Source organism: Nymphalis io, chromosome 11 (genome assembly GCF_905147045.1).
Source record: "Nymphalis io chromosome 11, ilAglIoxx1.1, whole genome shotgun sequence".
NCBI lineage: Eukaryota > Metazoa > Arthropoda > Insecta > Lepidoptera > Nymphalidae > Nymphalis > Nymphalis io.
In genome coordinates this window covers 5,186,269-5,203,580 of record NC_065898.1, presented here as the reverse complement: position 1 = coordinate 5,203,580, position 17,312 = coordinate 5,186,269, and the positions used below count along the sequence as shown (strand labels likewise).

The 17,312-nt window shown below is 32.4% G+C and overlaps 1 protein-coding gene across 9 annotated transcripts in view; it reads right to left on the bottom strand.

Moving 5' to 3' along the window:
* Window positions 1-1,397: 1,397 nt before the first annotated feature.
* Window positions 1,398-17,312, bottom strand: part of LOC126771825 (dual 3',5'-cyclic-AMP and -GMP phosphodiesterase 11) — a 224,166-nt gene continuing 208,251 nt past the window's right edge. For all 9 annotated transcript variants that reach the window (XM_050491937.1, XM_050491941.1, XM_050491942.1 and 6 more), the window contains 10 exons: window positions 14,091-14,249; window positions 13,335-13,469; window positions 8,823-8,972; window positions 8,420-8,470; window positions 6,974-7,228; window positions 6,083-6,192; window positions 4,889-5,077; window positions 4,473-4,701; window positions 4,047-4,130; window positions 1,398-3,660 (listed from right to left, as the gene is read on the bottom strand). In XM_050491937.1, coding sequence (XP_050347894.1) covers window positions 3,316-3,660; window positions 4,047-4,130; window positions 4,473-4,701; window positions 4,889-5,077; window positions 6,083-6,192; window positions 6,974-7,228; window positions 8,420-8,470; window positions 8,823-8,972; window positions 13,335-13,469; window positions 14,091-14,249 — 1,707 coding nt within the window. In that variant the 3' untranslated portion in view covers window positions 1,398-3,315. The remainder of the gene's footprint in view (window positions 3,661-4,046; window positions 4,131-4,472; window positions 4,702-4,888; window positions 5,078-6,082; window positions 6,193-6,973; window positions 7,229-8,419; window positions 8,471-8,822; window positions 8,973-13,334; window positions 13,470-14,090; window positions 14,250-17,312) is intronic.

Genomic DNA, 17,312 nt, shown 5'->3' with positions numbered 1-17,312 from the left:
CTGTTCTTTTATTACACCATGATATTCAATTAAAAAGATTGTCGGTAAAAATAATTATTTTATCGACGACTACCTACGGCCAGAATTATAAATTACAGGCATTTCATTATAAACGCGAAAGTAACTGACTGTTTGTTTGTTACTACTATAATTTGGTATAAAGCAAGCTATGGCATGGAGTTCACCCTACCTCATACTTAATACCTGCACCCCTCCCCCCTAACGCGGGTGCAGCCACAGGCAAAATCTAGTTTAGTTTAATTAGTACTGATATTAAGATGTATGTATTGTATGTATAATCTTAGAAACTATTGTGGTATTTATCTTTCTATTTTCACTAATAGATAGACTGAATCACCAAATGTTTAGGTATTTCATTTATAAATACTTTGTGCATATTAGTTCAAGGTTTAATAATTATATTTACCATTTCAATTCGAAAATCATGGCTCCTGAGAGCTCCAGGGCATGCGCTATAAAAAAATGTTTCCAAAGAAAAGCATACCGGGTAAACATGGCGGGTTGTCATCAACCATTAATCTTTTATTCAACCTCAGAGTTATAATATATTATTTTGTGTTGGTTTAAAAGGTGCGTGACCCAATTTATTTAAAAATGTTAGATACCATGATTGGCGCCACATTAACTATGTTAGGAGTATTTGTAAGGCAGTGAGGTAGAATGCCGAGATGGCCCAGTGGTAAGAACGCGTGAATCTTAACCGATGATCGTGGGTTCAAACCCGGGCAAGCACCACTGAATTTTCATGTGCTTAATTTGTGATTATAATTCATCTCGTGCTTTACGGTGAAGGAAAACATCGTAAGGAAACCTACATGTGTCTAATTTCACTGAAATTCTGCCACAGGCCACAATCACTCTGCAAAAGTTTTTGATCTATTTATAATTTTGAACAGTTATATGAAACAACACGCACAAAGGACATATTAGCTTCCAAGTTATGTGGCGGATTGGCAATGTTATCAAATTTACTTGTTGACTTACTGTGATAATTATAATGTACGACGCCGTAACGTATTACACTCCTTTTCGACGTAACATTAAGCTTGATAAAATTAACCCCATATTACCGTGTCTTTTTTATAGAATATATACGCGGATGGGCAAATGACCCACCTTATCGTAAGTTACATCGACAGTTCCCAAGGGAACTAAGATGTTGTCTTCTATGCCTGGAACCCAACAATACAAAGTACTGCTGATTTGCGGTAGCATATCTGATCTGAGTGGGTAGAACCTACCAAGACGGGATTGCGCAAATTCCTACATCATCGGTTTTTATACATTCTCAAAAGAAACAATTTATAAACGTCCCTTGGACAACAAGAGATGAATTTTAATCAAAATAATATTTATAATAAAATAAAAGTCATACATTTATTTCAAAATTTGTTTATTCATAAATAAATAACATTTTTGTTTGGAACAAAACAACCTCCATATTATTCACACTTCATACTCGTCAGTGAATTACAATTATTAATTTCCTAATTACTTTCTAATAATACTTACAGCAATCTTATAATTTACGTTGTACATATTTCATTACCACAAATAATTTGAGATTTTTATTTATGAAAATATCTAATTTATTTATAGAGAGAATTATTCCAATTTGATGTTTTTTTTTTAATTTCGCTATGGAACAATATTTATTGGTCATATTGTTGTACGTAAGGAGAAAAATTGGCAATTTTTTTGTATAAAATACAGATATTTGGACATGTGACCCTTTAATAATTCTAAATATTAATTCGATTTAAAATACGCTTCTTATATATTATGAAAGAGGAATATTTAAAATTCAAATCGGGTCAATGTTTTCTTTTAAATTGAGACGACATTTTTAAGTGTGAGGTTCACTAAAGTGTCCGTGACGACTTTTTCAACACAGAATTTCAAACAAAGCGAACTATGATTGTTAAGATGAGATAAAAAGTTTAAAAGCGAATAGTTCAACTGTCGTACAAATTCTGTGTCAATAATATCGATGTTAGATTTTCATACTTAACGTATCCTTTAAAGAACCTGACATTTAGAAAGGATTTTTTTTAAATTTCTATCTTCATAAATAGATGGACATTGACCAATAATACGATTTTTTCTGATGTTTATATTTAAGCGCAGTTTTTAATTCAACTAGGGCTGTGATATCGAAATCCTCCTTACAGGACAATATGAGAGAAAAACATCCTATATCATATGCAACTAGCATTTAACGCGTTCGGATACAAATAGTCAAGTTTGGTTAAACGAAAACTATAAAAATACGTAATTGACATTTCATTATTTATTTTTTTCATTGATTTATTGAAATATAAAATTCGATAAAACAATATGACTGGAATGGATTAACTTTAACTGTCTGTAAAGAAATAGCGCGAGGCGACGGTTCCTAGAAGCGTTAAAGAAAACAGCTATTTTATTAGACATTTAAAGATAAGTACTTATCCAAAAAAATTATATGTTAATTTTGTTAGACGCTTGTTATATTTACAACGATATTGTGCGGTCGAATATACTTTTATTGTCCACATGCAGTTCCACGCGCGACTCCCGACGCTCGACATGGACAACTTACACACCATAGACTCATTCTGAACCTTATGAACTAAGAAATAAAAATGAAATTCTAGTGCATTTCATATAATCACAATACTCGAAGCTTGTATTTTTCGGAATCGATTTAAGAATAATTTAGTACAATACCTAACTATATTAGAATTTTTGGTATCTTGGTCATTTATTTGCTAAATGTCACGACAGTTAGGCCCTGATAGTTTTTTAATCTGTGTTCATTCGATAAAGTAACGGATAAATCTAAGATTGTAAACAAAATGTATCTTAAATGATACAAAAACTAAGGACTCACACGAATAAACTTCATGTTATACGTACTCGTAGTAGGAATAGATGAATGAGGTATGTAAATCTGAACGTTCGCATACGCAATACGATATATCATACGATACATAAAGGTACATAATTAACCGTATAAAAATAATGCAAACGTAGTTACGACCGTTAATCGAATGCTAAAACGACGTGCGTCAGATGAACTTCGAATCCGATTATCATCTACACTACACAAATATCACACAAGTCTACGCACACAGAGCACAGATACACACGGAGCCTACATTCCGACCAATAGGAACACACCAGACGATGATTAACGATATGAGGTAAAAAAACGGAACTGGACAAAACACCGATATATATAAAAACCCAAAACTGTCAACGCTTAGCTAACTATTGGTCTAAAAAATGTGGTTCTGGACGCAATCCTCGAAGTTAGTTCAATTCGTTCAGCTGACAGATCTTCGGATCCCTCGGGAGGGCTAGAGCGTTGTTGTTGACGAGTCCGACGACTGGGTTCTCCAAGTTCTCGTACTTGGAGTTGGTCTCGGAGGACAAGCTCACCGCTCCGCTGCTATCTCCCTCGTAAGTGTTCTCAGTGTCGTCGACGTTGTGTGAACTTATACTGGATTTATCGTTTCTTTCCTGTAAATTATCCTTCTCGAGGCCATAGTCGAACTTCTCGCCGCTGTCGTTGTTCGCGAGATCGATCCAATGCGCTCGGTTCGATTTCACCCGATCGAGCATCGGTTGTAACGCTGATGAAAGCACCGCAAATGCCTGTAACGAAATATTTTCATGTAAAAACAATAGTATCATAGAATTGTAACCGTTATAAAATTGAGCGCTCCGTCTAGTGGCCAGCTCTTGGCTTCAAACCTCAGGTCATGCCAGTAAAAAGTTAATGAGTTTTTGTTAAGATATTCTCACATATAATGGTTGGTCCTGCGTCTGAACTTTTTCAAATCATATCAAATGTATCGTCCCATCGGATTAAGAAGAGTGAGGAAATAGACAATGCGCTAGTATTTGCGCATACACTTTTACACAATAATATGTCCTGCGCAGTAAGCTAAACTCCTTTGAGAATGACCGTGGCGACCAAAATCGTTCAGCAAGGACATAACCATCATTTGTAAATAATAATAAAAAATAATTAAGTTTACCTCATATATTGGGAGGCAAATGGTGTCGATGAATTTGACTTGCATAGCAGGGAGTTGGTCTTCTTTATCTCTGTTCATTATATCCTGTAAGAGAACGATCATCAAATAGAAAGCGATTAACTATTTACTGCTCGCGGTTATGAGAAATAGATTATTGGTCGAAAGTATCGTTAAATATTAATTATATTACTTTGTACCGATAGAAGAAGGTCGAGGAAGTTTTATAACGTGTGCAAGGGTTATAAAGCAAGGTCCATCGTTTGGTCGTGTAAGGAATACATTCTTTGCAAAACGTAAGATCTTGCATTGCATTGCATTGTGCTAATATTTACTGGCAGTGATGAACAATTATTGTATGCTTTATTTATTTGTGAGTAGGTCTGAACTTTTTGCTATAAAATGAAAAAGTATCGAATGTCTGCTCACAATGGGCGTCAGGTTGAGGTTCTGGCGCTCCAGGTCGCCCTGGCGGAAGAACTCGCCGGCCACGAGCGCGGCCACGCGGCGCTCCACGGGCCACGGCTTGGTGATGGCGGCGAGGTCGCACGCCGTCATCAGCATCGCGCGCAGCAGGCCGCGCCGCCGCGCGCACTCGCCCCACGCCGCGCACACCGCGCGCTCCGCGCCCACCAGCTCGATGAACGCCTTGCGCTTGCTGCACACACACACCCGCGCGTTAGGCTCCGGCTCCATTAGTGTGTACATTGCACACGGGGAGCGGTCGATTGGGAAATGGTGCTCCACGTCGCAAGCTCGGTGGGATTTGGTCAAGTTTGTCGTTCAAGATATCATACAAAGACTATTTGAACTTAGATTTTAGTTTTAAATTCATATGAACTCACCTAAAATAAACGGCTAGGTCGGTGGATAAAATGGCATCTTCCAAGACTTTGACGACCTTCTCGTAGTCCTCCGAAGATAAGTTGGCCAATATTTGATTTCCGGGCGAGTTGAGAATCATCAGACACTGATCGAAATGGTGATGTTCCATCGTCGATGTAGAGTATAATTGTGCTAGAGGTGATGATGCCCTTGAAATATAAAAGAATCATGTTACATTTAGCAGTTTTATTTTCTCATTTTCGTGTTTTCGGATTTAGTATTAATTATAAATCAAGAATATTCAACAAGGTGACTAAAAAATATTATAGTTAAGCGCTTGAAAAACAATAGCAGACACTATTATTTTTCAATAAAAAACAAATATCTTGCTATTTCATAGTCAATTAAAATACATATTTTATTATTAAATAATTTTTATATAAACTAAACTGAATGGCGAAGTGCTAAAGAGACAACCCTCGGAAAAAAAAAGAATTTCCATAATGAAATTTCTTTTTAATTTGTATTCACCGCAATTTCTAATGACACGTGTAGTTAACAATAATAGCGTTTCCCACAAGACATAAATATAGAACTGGAGTTTACTGGTGTATAAAGCTTTTGTTTCTAAATTAGTATGGGAGTTCATTCGCTGATTTATATAATACTGTTTTATAGAATCATAGTTCTTAAAGAACGATGATTAAGTATTAAGAGATCTTCTGAATTCGGTACTTGGTCTCGGTTATCGGTCTTTCATCCTAATTCATAGTGATTGAAACTTACGATTATATCTTATGAAATAGCCTTTAATATATATTGCTTGTAAAATAAATTATATAAATAATAATAATACATTGTAAGGACAATAATTTTCGGTTCATTTTTATTTTATTTTATTATTGTATCGCTTTTGTTGTTTTATGAAGCAGTTGTATAGTAACAGCCTGTAAATGTCCCACAGCTGGACTCTTTTGTGTTTTTTATAAAATAGTGTTCTGTGAACTGTTTAATTATTTTAAGCAAAAGGTACACTTAATGTAAAAATCGGTCTTAAAAGGATTAAAACTCTGAACTAGATGCATACACTGCTCAAATACGAACAACGTGATACGTACTTTTTAAATAAATAAATATTTTTCTAATATATTACAACGAACACTGAACAATACAACTCCTTGTAAATCCTCAACTTGCAGTTATAAATTACTTACTTGATTTGAAAAGAGTTATTGGTCCCTCGATGATCAAGATCGTGACACAAACATCCGATTATTAAAGCCAAACATTCCAATTCTCCGAAGATCTTCCACCATTGCGTTTCCTGAAAAGGGAAGCAAATAACGCATTAATACCTATTAACTAATAAGAAAATTAAAATTCGAGATTCAATTCTAAGATAAAATTTCTTTTCATAATATCGTTTTATTTGAATTATTTTATCAAATAAGAAGCCAACGTTATATAATTTAGGAAAAACATTGTCAAAGTCAACAAGTCTAAATATATATCAATTATAGACTATAACTTAATATTCAAGAAAACAAAAATTCTCTAATTGACGAAAAAAAAAATCTTTAACTTAAATAATAAAATGAATAACTGAATTTTGATATAAATATAAACTAGTGTATAACAAAATTCATTTAATTCATTGTGCACTCGGCAATGAAGAAAAACGTCGTGTAACAATAAACAAAGTAACAGGAGAAAAGGCTTGTGTCCAACAGTAGCACATTTAGGACCTCATACTGTTTCTCTATGAATACCTTATTTTTACAATGGTTAGCTTAAAAAGGCTGTCATTCCGAGGTCTTAGCCTCTTTTATGTCTCTGGTCGGGCCAAAAATAATTGATAGGTTTTTCTATTCTAATTCTAAGCAACATTCCGGAAGAAATTGGTAAAACTCTCTTGGTTAGAAAATAACGTAAAGTCTTCTCCGGTCGTGTCGGATTGTCATCGGAGTAACTCGGGAGAACTCGGGTATCATTGGGAACATAGGGTGTAATCTTTTACACATATGAATAGTTCTTTAGATTGGTCGCCGTGACCGAAATGCGGGCAGGTCAATATATAGTAAATAAGAAATTTAGATATTACTCACAGTTAATATTGCGAACATCATCTGGGCGACGTTGAAAGCATGCCTCCAATTATGGTAAGTTACATTGCGGTAATTCTTCTTGACGCTCAACAACCATCTGCAGAGGACGCTGTAATCTATGTGGAACCTCTCAACAAAGTCGAGATCCAAGAACATTCGGAGGCACGCCCTGAGCGTGTCGTCGTCGGTGAGGTCGATGTCGTCGAACGCCAGCTCGTGGAGATTGAAGTGGACTGATGAAGGTATCCTTAAATTCTGTAAATATATTGAAAGCATTTTAGAGATTAGAGAAAACTTAGTAGGAAATTGTCCAAGCCTGTCTGGGTAGGTACCAATCATTATAATTTCTCATCATCATCATCCTGTCGCCAAGCGGCAATACTATTAGTATAGTTGTTTTTCGATTTGAAGGGTGAGTGAGTTAGAGTAACTACAGGTACAAGGGACACATCACATCACATCTTAGTTCCCAAGGTTGGTGGCGCATTGGTCTTAGACACTACATTATTTCTCATAGTGCCAATGTCTATGAGCAGTGGTGATTACTTACTATCAGGCGGCCTATCTGCCAGTCTGCCTACCAGTTTCAAAGAAAACGAGTATGTATATATTTTTTGAGGGCCATAATCATTTAAACATATTAATTGCATTATAGACATTTTTACAACTTTATATCAAATACCATTTACCAATATTAACTATCGGAAAGTAAAAGCAGTGCAAGTAAAGATGAAACCATTACTTTGTAATTTTATTAATCTATTGTTAATCTATGGATACGTCTTATAAAGTCATCAATTACACAATTCCATATTTATGTTCAATATGTAAATTGTTCTTTTGATATTCGAGATGGCCTAGTGGTTAGAACGCGTGAATATTAACCGATGATCGTGGGTTCAAAGCCGGGCAAGCAACACTGAATTTTCAGTTGCTTAATTTGTGTTTATAATTCATCACGTGCTTGACGGTGAAGGAGAACATCGTGAGGAAACCTGCATGTGTCTAATTTTGTTGAAATCATGCCACATATGTATTCTACCAGCAGCGTGGTGAAAACCACGAAAGAAAATTTTCCTTAAAAAGGGAGAGGAGGCCTTAGCCCAGCAGTGGGACATTAACAGGCTGTTACTGTATTTTACTGGTGGTAGGGCTTTGTGCAAGCTCGTCTGGGTAGGTACCACCCACTCATCAGATATTCTACCGCAAAACAGCAATACTTGATATTGTTGTGTTCCGGTTTGAAGGGTGAGTGAGCCAGTGTAATTACAGGCACAAGGGACATAAAATCTTAGTTCCCAAGGTTGGTGGCGCATTGGATATGTAAGCGATGGTTGACATTTCTTACAATGCCAATGTCTAAGAGCGTTGGTGACCACTTACCATCAGGTGGCCCATATGCTCGTCCGCCTTCCTATTCTATAAAAAAAAAAAAAAAAATCTTACCCGTAATCTCTGAGCATCGTCTAAGGACGCGGAAGCGTGGTAACTTAAAACCTGAAACATCAAACATACATCGTTTTATGCACTCATATTTTACATTATGAAATAAATTATTTGATTCGACTTAAATTATTTCATTGACGATCGGAAACAATTATTATGGTAATGTATCATATAACTTGTAGTTAAAGTAAGTTTATTTTACGAAATGCTATTTCTATTCAGTAAAAGATTACTGGAAGGAATCATTTCATTGTTTCAGCTATAAATTATATAATAAATAAGAAGCAGAAAAATTAATACCGTCTGGAAATATAACAAAGTAAGTACAAAGTATGTACAGCATATAGAATATTTCCTATTGTATGTTCACAATAGGAACGGTAACAAATAATAGGTTACTCACATCGAGGGTCACGCTCTGCTTGGCCATGGCCGTGATCGCCTTTTCGTACATGTGGGTATTGTGTATGCCCATTCCGCAGAATATCGCGAACGCCTCCACAAAGTTCTCATCGTTCTTTGTGAACAGCAAATCGTCGAATTTGTTGATTAACTAGAAAAAAAAACAAATACGTTCAATTTCAAATTACATACAATTTAAAGGAAACCATTTTGCGTTGAAAACGTTTCACTGATATGTTACATGAAAGGAAACGATTTACTAAAAAATAACTTTCAAATTTTATACGAGTATAATTTGTGAATTTTTATACTTAGGTGAAGAGCATATATTTATATATATATGTTGCAGTATTCGTGTTCATTAATGTAATCATAAAACTACCAACAACAGTTACAAAAATACGGACTTATAAAACTTAAGCTTATTCTATATTTACGTAAATATATATATATATATATATATATATATATATATATATATATATATATATATATATATATATATATATATATATATATATATATAGTTAATGTATGAATTATTATTTACAAGATTGAATCATATTAATTTACCAAAATGTAAACATTATTATCCGCAATTATCTTTATAAAGCATGACTATTCTTAAGCTTTTGTTTTTCTTTTTTACTTGTATTTGTTTTTGTCTTATATTTGCCTTTTTTCCCTTGTGAGTACGCAATAAAGTTGTTTAATAAGAATAATAATAATAATGGATCTATATGGATACTATTATAATGTAATAATATAATGGACACTATTTATAAATAAATACTTTTCTATTTAAATACTTAATTAAGATTACAACAAAGGAAATATAACAAAAAAACATTAATATATATGATAACATTATTATATATTTACTACATAAAAAAATAGTTCATTTAATATATATATAGTTAATGTATGAATTATTATTTACAAGATTGAATCATATTAATTTACCAAAATGTAAACATTATTATCCGCAATTATCTTTATAAAGCATGACTATTCTTAAGCTTTTGTTTTTCTTTTTTACTTGTATTTGTTTTTGTCTTATATTTGCCTTTTTTCCCTTGTGAGTACGCAATAAAGTTGTTTAATAAGAATAATAATAATAATGGATCTATATGGATACTATTATAATGTAATAATATAATGGACACTATTTATAAATAAATACTTTTCTATTTAAATACTTAATTAAGATTACAACAAAGGAAATATAACAAAAAAACATTAATATATATGATAACATTATTATATATTTACTACATAAAAAAATAGTTCATTTAAAATAAAACGGCGTATTCTATGCCTAATGAATAAAATGCCAACCTGCACCAAGAACAATGGCTAATATCTCGTCCCTGTTATTTAAACAAAACATTCACGAGATACTTTCAACAACAAAATACACATCTGACCTTTATCTCGACATTACGCAGTTTTAATAAAAAAACAGCAAATTTCCCGAGGGTACCAAAAATATTATCCCATCTAAAAATTACCTGAAAACTCGTCTTCGGTCTAATTAAAAATACTAATGAACGAATTCTCGTCCGCCTGAAACTCGATGCGCTAATTCCAGCTGAATATACTGAGGCGTGTTCAGAGAAGTTAATTAGTAAAAAGAGCTACGGCGTCAAACGTGACACGTTAAAAACGACTCATAGGTTTCCATAAACGGTAACACGACACTCGCGACGATCATTACCTGTGCCAGATACACAAGGCATTTCCTCTTAGTCGTTTGAATAGTTACATCGTTATGACGTTTATATTTTATTTTTTAAACGCGAACGTTACAGTTTGCGTTTATTTATTTATAAACCTTTTATTGTACGACAAAATAATGAAAGAAAGACAATGAAAGAAAATCTTTGTCAAATTAAAAAAATAGTCATAATTAACAGTTTATATCTTAGGATAATATTAACAAAAATACAAGACATTAAATAATATCTACGTCTAAATTAATGTTGGCTTAAAATTTCACTTAAAAGTAAATTCTTTGTAAATGCACCTAATTCTTAATTCAAAGTTGCTTTAATATTCTGTGGTATACGAAAACAAAACACAATAAACTAGATTCAATCTAAATTCACAACACGGGTGTTTTTTAAATTTCGAATCGACAACTTTATTTAAGCCAGTCATGTAGCTTTAAAATCAACATGAGGCCAAATTTTTCGAACATCTGCTCGATCTATGTAATTTAAGGTTTCTGACTATAGGCAATGATAAAACATATTTACATATTCATAATGGTGTGACGAGATAAAATTTACAGCGTGGTGCATACAAACGACGCTATTCCCGCATCGTATTTACGTAATCTCCGTAAGACAATCTGTGCTTGGCTTTACACTTGCACGCATTTACTTTGTCGCATTAATCCGCTCTGCAATGCGCAACGTAAAAACAATTAACTTGCGTTGTCTTCCTTGATTTTTTTATATTATACACCAAGTTATATTTTCAATATATAAATGCAAAGGCGTGTTCGTTTGTTATACTTTCACGTCTTAACTACTCAACTGATATACATGAAATATTGTATACACGTCATGGGTACCGAAATACACCAGTAGGGTAATATACACGCGCCTCGCAAAGATGCGGGCGCTTAATACGCGATACATGAACAATGATAAACAAAACATAATATATTGTTACAAATAATATACAAGAACCAAATAGAATTTGATAATTAAATAATAAATAATTAATTTAAAGAAAAAAATATATGAGTATTAAGAGAAAGTTTTTCAAGATATTATATTCAAATTCCGTAACAGCCTGTGAATGTCCCACGCCTGGGCTAAAGGTCTCCTCTCCTCTTTTTGAGGAGAAGGTATTGGAGCTTATTCCACCACGCTGCTCCAATGCGATTTGGTGGAATATATATTCAAATATCTAGAAAGTAATATATATTATTTATATCTAGTAAGATAAATTTTTTCATTCAAACGACTGTCTTTGAAATAGAGATAAGCTAGAAGTAGAACAATGGACAAAGGACAAAGGACATGAGTACTGTGTCTTGAAAACACATTGCGTTTTTTTAAATCATTGTAAAATCCAGGTTAAATTCATACAATTGGACGAGCCGGTTGTAGTTGGTAGATACTTGCCTTTCACGCAAGGATGTGGGTTCAATTCCCACCCAGGAAAGACATTTGTGTGCATGAACATGTCTATTTGTCCTGAGTCTGGGTGTAATTATCTATATAAATATGTTTTTACAAAAGAAAAGTAGTATATGTAGTATATCAGTTGTCTGGTTTCCATAGCACAAGCTTAATTTGGGATCAGATGGCCGTGTGTGAAAAATGTCCCAGGATATTATTATTATTATAGTTCAATATAGAATTAAGTAAGAAGTAAGATCATCGTGTTTTCATTGACAGTGATTATATGTACAATTAACTAATTTAGATGTTAAAAATAGTAGAGTAGGTATTAAAGAAATAATGAATTTGAATGTACATACAAAGAAATACCATGTGATATCTTACACGCGTAAAAACTTAGTGAAAGTACTTACTTGAATTGAAACGAATATTCGATTACTGTTTAGTGTTTGGAATTCGCCTTAATTTTAACCGAATAACAAATTACGATTCGTTCGATAACAGTATTTCAGTTACAAGAATCAAAAAAGGCAAACAAAAAATGAATGATAACTGTTACTAATTATTATTTACTTTTATTAATTTAACATACACATTTACATGACACATCATATGTACCCTGTACCTATGTATTATACCCTCAGGGTACATGTACCCTGGCACAAGGGACATAAAATCTTAGTTCCCAAGGTTGGTGGCGCATTGGCTATAAGCGATGGTTGACATTTCTTAGAATGCCAATATCTAAGGGCGTTAGGTGACCACTTACCATCAGGTGGCCCATATGCTCGTCCACCTTCCTATTCTATTCAATATAAAAAAAAAAAAAAAAAAAAAAAAAAAAAAAAAAAAAAAAAAAAATAGTTTCGATATTATTTTTATTTGGTTGTGGGATATTCTTATTTTGCTATAATTATGCAAACAATAATAAAATTATGTGGTTTCATTGTGTGCGTGAATAAATGACAAGTCACATCAAGTACCCCGTCTGGACATAAACGCGAGGAACGCAGGCTATTCGGCTATAGTGCTATTCCGTAAGAACTCACTTCATTGCTCACCCGTGAAATGTAGACAACGACTTTCGGTTTTATACTATTTTGAAGCGTGTATTCTTGAAACGTTATAATTACAATGGGCAATGTCGCGTATCACTTTCTGACATTTCACGACCGTAAGATAAGTTTCAAGTTTGTTCTTACAGAATCTGTAGATACATGTACATACCACTGAGTATTCAGTGCTCGGATTTTGATTCAATTTGACTTTCCCAGTTAGAATCATATTAACAAAATGAGCAATTTTTTTATTTCTCGAATATATATTAAATAAAATCTAACGTACTGAGGTATTTTTTTATAAAAATGATTACTCACTTGAATTACGCCAATAATTCTTCCCTCTGAGTTTTTTATCGCCATGCATAGTATTGTGTTGTGTTTGAAACCCGCACTGTCGTCAACGGAGGGGTCAAAACGGGGATCTAAATATGCGTCTGCGATGTTTACTGTCTGTAAAATTAATGAAACATATATTAGTATGGCAAATCCCAGGATTCACACATGAATTACATTATTTCAACCAAAACTTTTCAAATTCAAATTATATGTCCTAAGGTATAAAATGAGGTTATTGTTATATTATATATATATAATAAGGTTACGGACAAGGTAAATAAGGGTACGGACGGTTAGTGTGTGAAGATTTTATAATGATAAAGAGTTTATATGTAATGATAATTATACGAAACCGATTACAAAATATTTGAGATATTCTGAACAATTTTTTTGTTTTTTTTCTATTGGGATACAATTTACGAAATTACAATTTGTTCATTATTTTTTATACCTATTTCACATTTAACAATAACGATCTGAACTATGAACATACAGATATGAGGCCGGACAGACAATTTTCGTTTTATATCTGACTCGCATTTTTATAGTTCTTAAACAATAACAAGTACTAATTTACAGAACAATCTGTTTGGTCCGTTCACAAATACATATAATATATATATATATATTTAAATATATAAATATTTTGGTATGTTTACATTTAACATTGCTGTATTTAGCATTATCAAATTTATTCTTGTTATATTACATGTATTAGAAATTTCAAATTCTCACCTCGCCCGTGGTAGCGACATATCCCGTGATACCAATATTTATAGGAAATCGACTTTCGTAAGGTGAAGTTCGAGGTGTGCCGGGCTCCTCGTCGTCTCCTGCCTCCAGGTCGAACACTCGAGAGAAGCTACCCTTAGACGCTTCATGGACTAGCAGAACCTGTAGGAAATTTACATAATAATATCATTATATATAAGATATGTCTATAATTGTATTTTTCTTTCTGTATTCTTATCATAATTAACATTGCTTGTTAATTAACTGAATTTTAATTGAAATGATACTTATTATTAAGGACAAAATCAGCTGTATCCAATTATTAAAACTTTTGTAAAAACTAATCGTATAGATTATTCGTTGATTTTTATACAAGATATACAAACATCTTAAAAATTAATATGATGAATATAAATTGTATGGTTTCCGCAAGAGTAGGATAGAGCCACCGCATATAAACCCATAAACATCGTATAGGCCAATTAAAAAATTTTTCCTCATATGCGAAGAGTTCTACTATTAATACTTCTTTTATAATAATATATATTTAAATTAATACGTTTACCTCCTTGGTCAATATTTCATCTCGTTTTATTTTTAAATTCAAACCACTCATTAGTGTATATGAACGATCAAAAATGTATCGTAAACGTTGATTTGATTTTATTAAAATAAAATTCAAAATAAGACATGCCTACAGATTGTATAACGATACAATACAAATCAATATATTATAACTATAAAAATGACTTTTATTATTACATTTATGATATTCAAATTATATTTTTTATTCAAATTCGAATTTATTACAATTAAATTACAAACATACGACATTCGACCTATTGGATCATTTACATTTATAAAATTAGAAAATGTTCCATTAGATTTTTAAATATATTTTGAGAATTGGAAATCATAAAAAAAAAACAAACATGTTCTAAATTAAATTCGACACAAATAGTTTAAATATAAGTCGGTTATCGAATAATAATTCGTTCAATTACCTTGAATCTGTTTCATTATCAATTTCGTTAAAAGCTCATTCGTTTTAATTTAAAATCAAGAGCAGAGTAGAACGACTTCACACAAGTCCTTGCACTCGAAATGATTAATGCATTTTATTTTGCAATTAATGGGCTGACATCGCAATTCATCATCTCTATCACAGATTTGACGTTTAACTTGATATATTATATATGAAAAAGCATTAACCTCAGACGTGAGTATTAAGTAGATTTGTAACACTGTATGATTTATCTATTTTAAATATCTACGTATTTTATTTGAATTTAATATTCGAATGAAAACTATTGACATTGCATTTTTTCTGTTCATTTTATTATAGTTTTTTTTACAACTAAAGACATCACTTATACGCAATGGTTTTGATACAAGTGTATTTGTTTATATGTTAATTTAATTTTTTTAGTAAATTTAAAAAGGCAAATAGACAAATGGTTTACCTTATAGTAAATGGGACACCATCCCTGAACATTTAATTATTATGTTAGGTCCTTTGTACCTCTGATTACACTGGTTCACGCACTCTTCAAAAAGAGACAGAAAAAACTGCTTTTTCGCGGTAGAATAATAACTGAATGGCTGGTACCTACACAGACTGGCTTGCACTTAGCACTGACCAATACTATAATAATCAAAATTGTATTTATACAATAAAGGCATTCAACCATAAACAAAATGCTGAGAAATATCTATTATTTTATTTAGTTGCTTATCTAAAGATTAAAATGAATAAAGTATTATAACTATTGATGTTTCAGGTTCGGTTACAAGTTGAATATTAAGTCTTTCAAATCTTCCTCAAAATCATATCTCACAATGTAAAAATAATTAAAAAAATATATATATATATTTTATAAAACCAGCAGAAAAACTTATATTTAAATATAGTGAAGGAAATGAGAAATCATAAGCCTTTGTCAGGAAATTTCCTTTGCCGGAAGTTAGTCTGTGACGATAACACTCGAACACAACGAACATTGTTCTGGGATAGAGTTCTTTATCAGCGAAAACTTTTATGTTTATAACCGCTATTATAAAAAATAGTTGGAATCATTACGTAATTAAAACGTACGAATATTTGGTATTAAGAAATATAATCGAATGATAAAACACCATGAGGCTTGACCAATGCCAATCTCGACATCTGCGCAGGATTATTATACCCGTTTGTGCACAAATGGTGCATAAGCCTGGACAAAAACACAGGTGCACTCTCTATTGCCTTACTTTCAGAGAGATAAGAGTAGTCGTGCAAGATTAGCTTTACGTGTTTTCAGAGGTTAATAAACATTTCCTTGCTTAGTTACGGCAAAACAAGACATGTCGTAACAATTCATAATTGAAATTTTTTTAAAACAACATTACAATTAGATGAACACAGTTCAAATTTGCATGTTAAATTTTTATTGATGTCACGCATGAAATGGAGACGAAAGAGAATCCAAAATTCTACCCAAGCGATTGTGATGTCAGTAAAACTATAAAGTAACGCAAATAAAATGTCCCATATGAGCATAGACGTTATTTTCTATTAAGGAAAAATACACAAAGCCTCATACGCTACGCATTCATTTAGTATGCGTAGCGTTGTATAAAGTAATCTGAATATCTATTCAGATTTCCAACACGCATACGAAACACACACGCACATTTTATACGAATTATGAAAATATATTTCTTAGTTCATAACGTTGGTTAAATAAATAAATAAATGTAAACGTCGAAATAAAGGTAAATGAATCGCAGAGAATATCAAATAACGATAACGAACCTAACAAATATAATAATATCTCATAATGACTACTTATATAAGGATATAAACGATCACCTTAACTTCGTTATGTTAAAGTGACCGTAGAAATGCTCTTAATCTTCGTGACAATAATAATATAGTTTTATTATTTTAGCGAAAGGTCTTAACGACGTTATAGAGACGATTCTGCTAATGTGTGCGCATTTACAGACACATTAATGTGTTAGTCACTAAATACTATAGGTTTTCGGCTGGCTGGCTGGTTCGGGAAACTAAAATGTTTATTCACTTCATGTCCATTGGTTAGGTATGGCCCTTTATGTACTAATTTTAAGCTGATTGTTATCTGTAAAGTCTGTATATTTACTTGTTTATATAGATTTGAGTCATATCTATTAAAAACTAGCTGTTCCTTCATTGGATATAGAAACATTACACTAAATTATTGA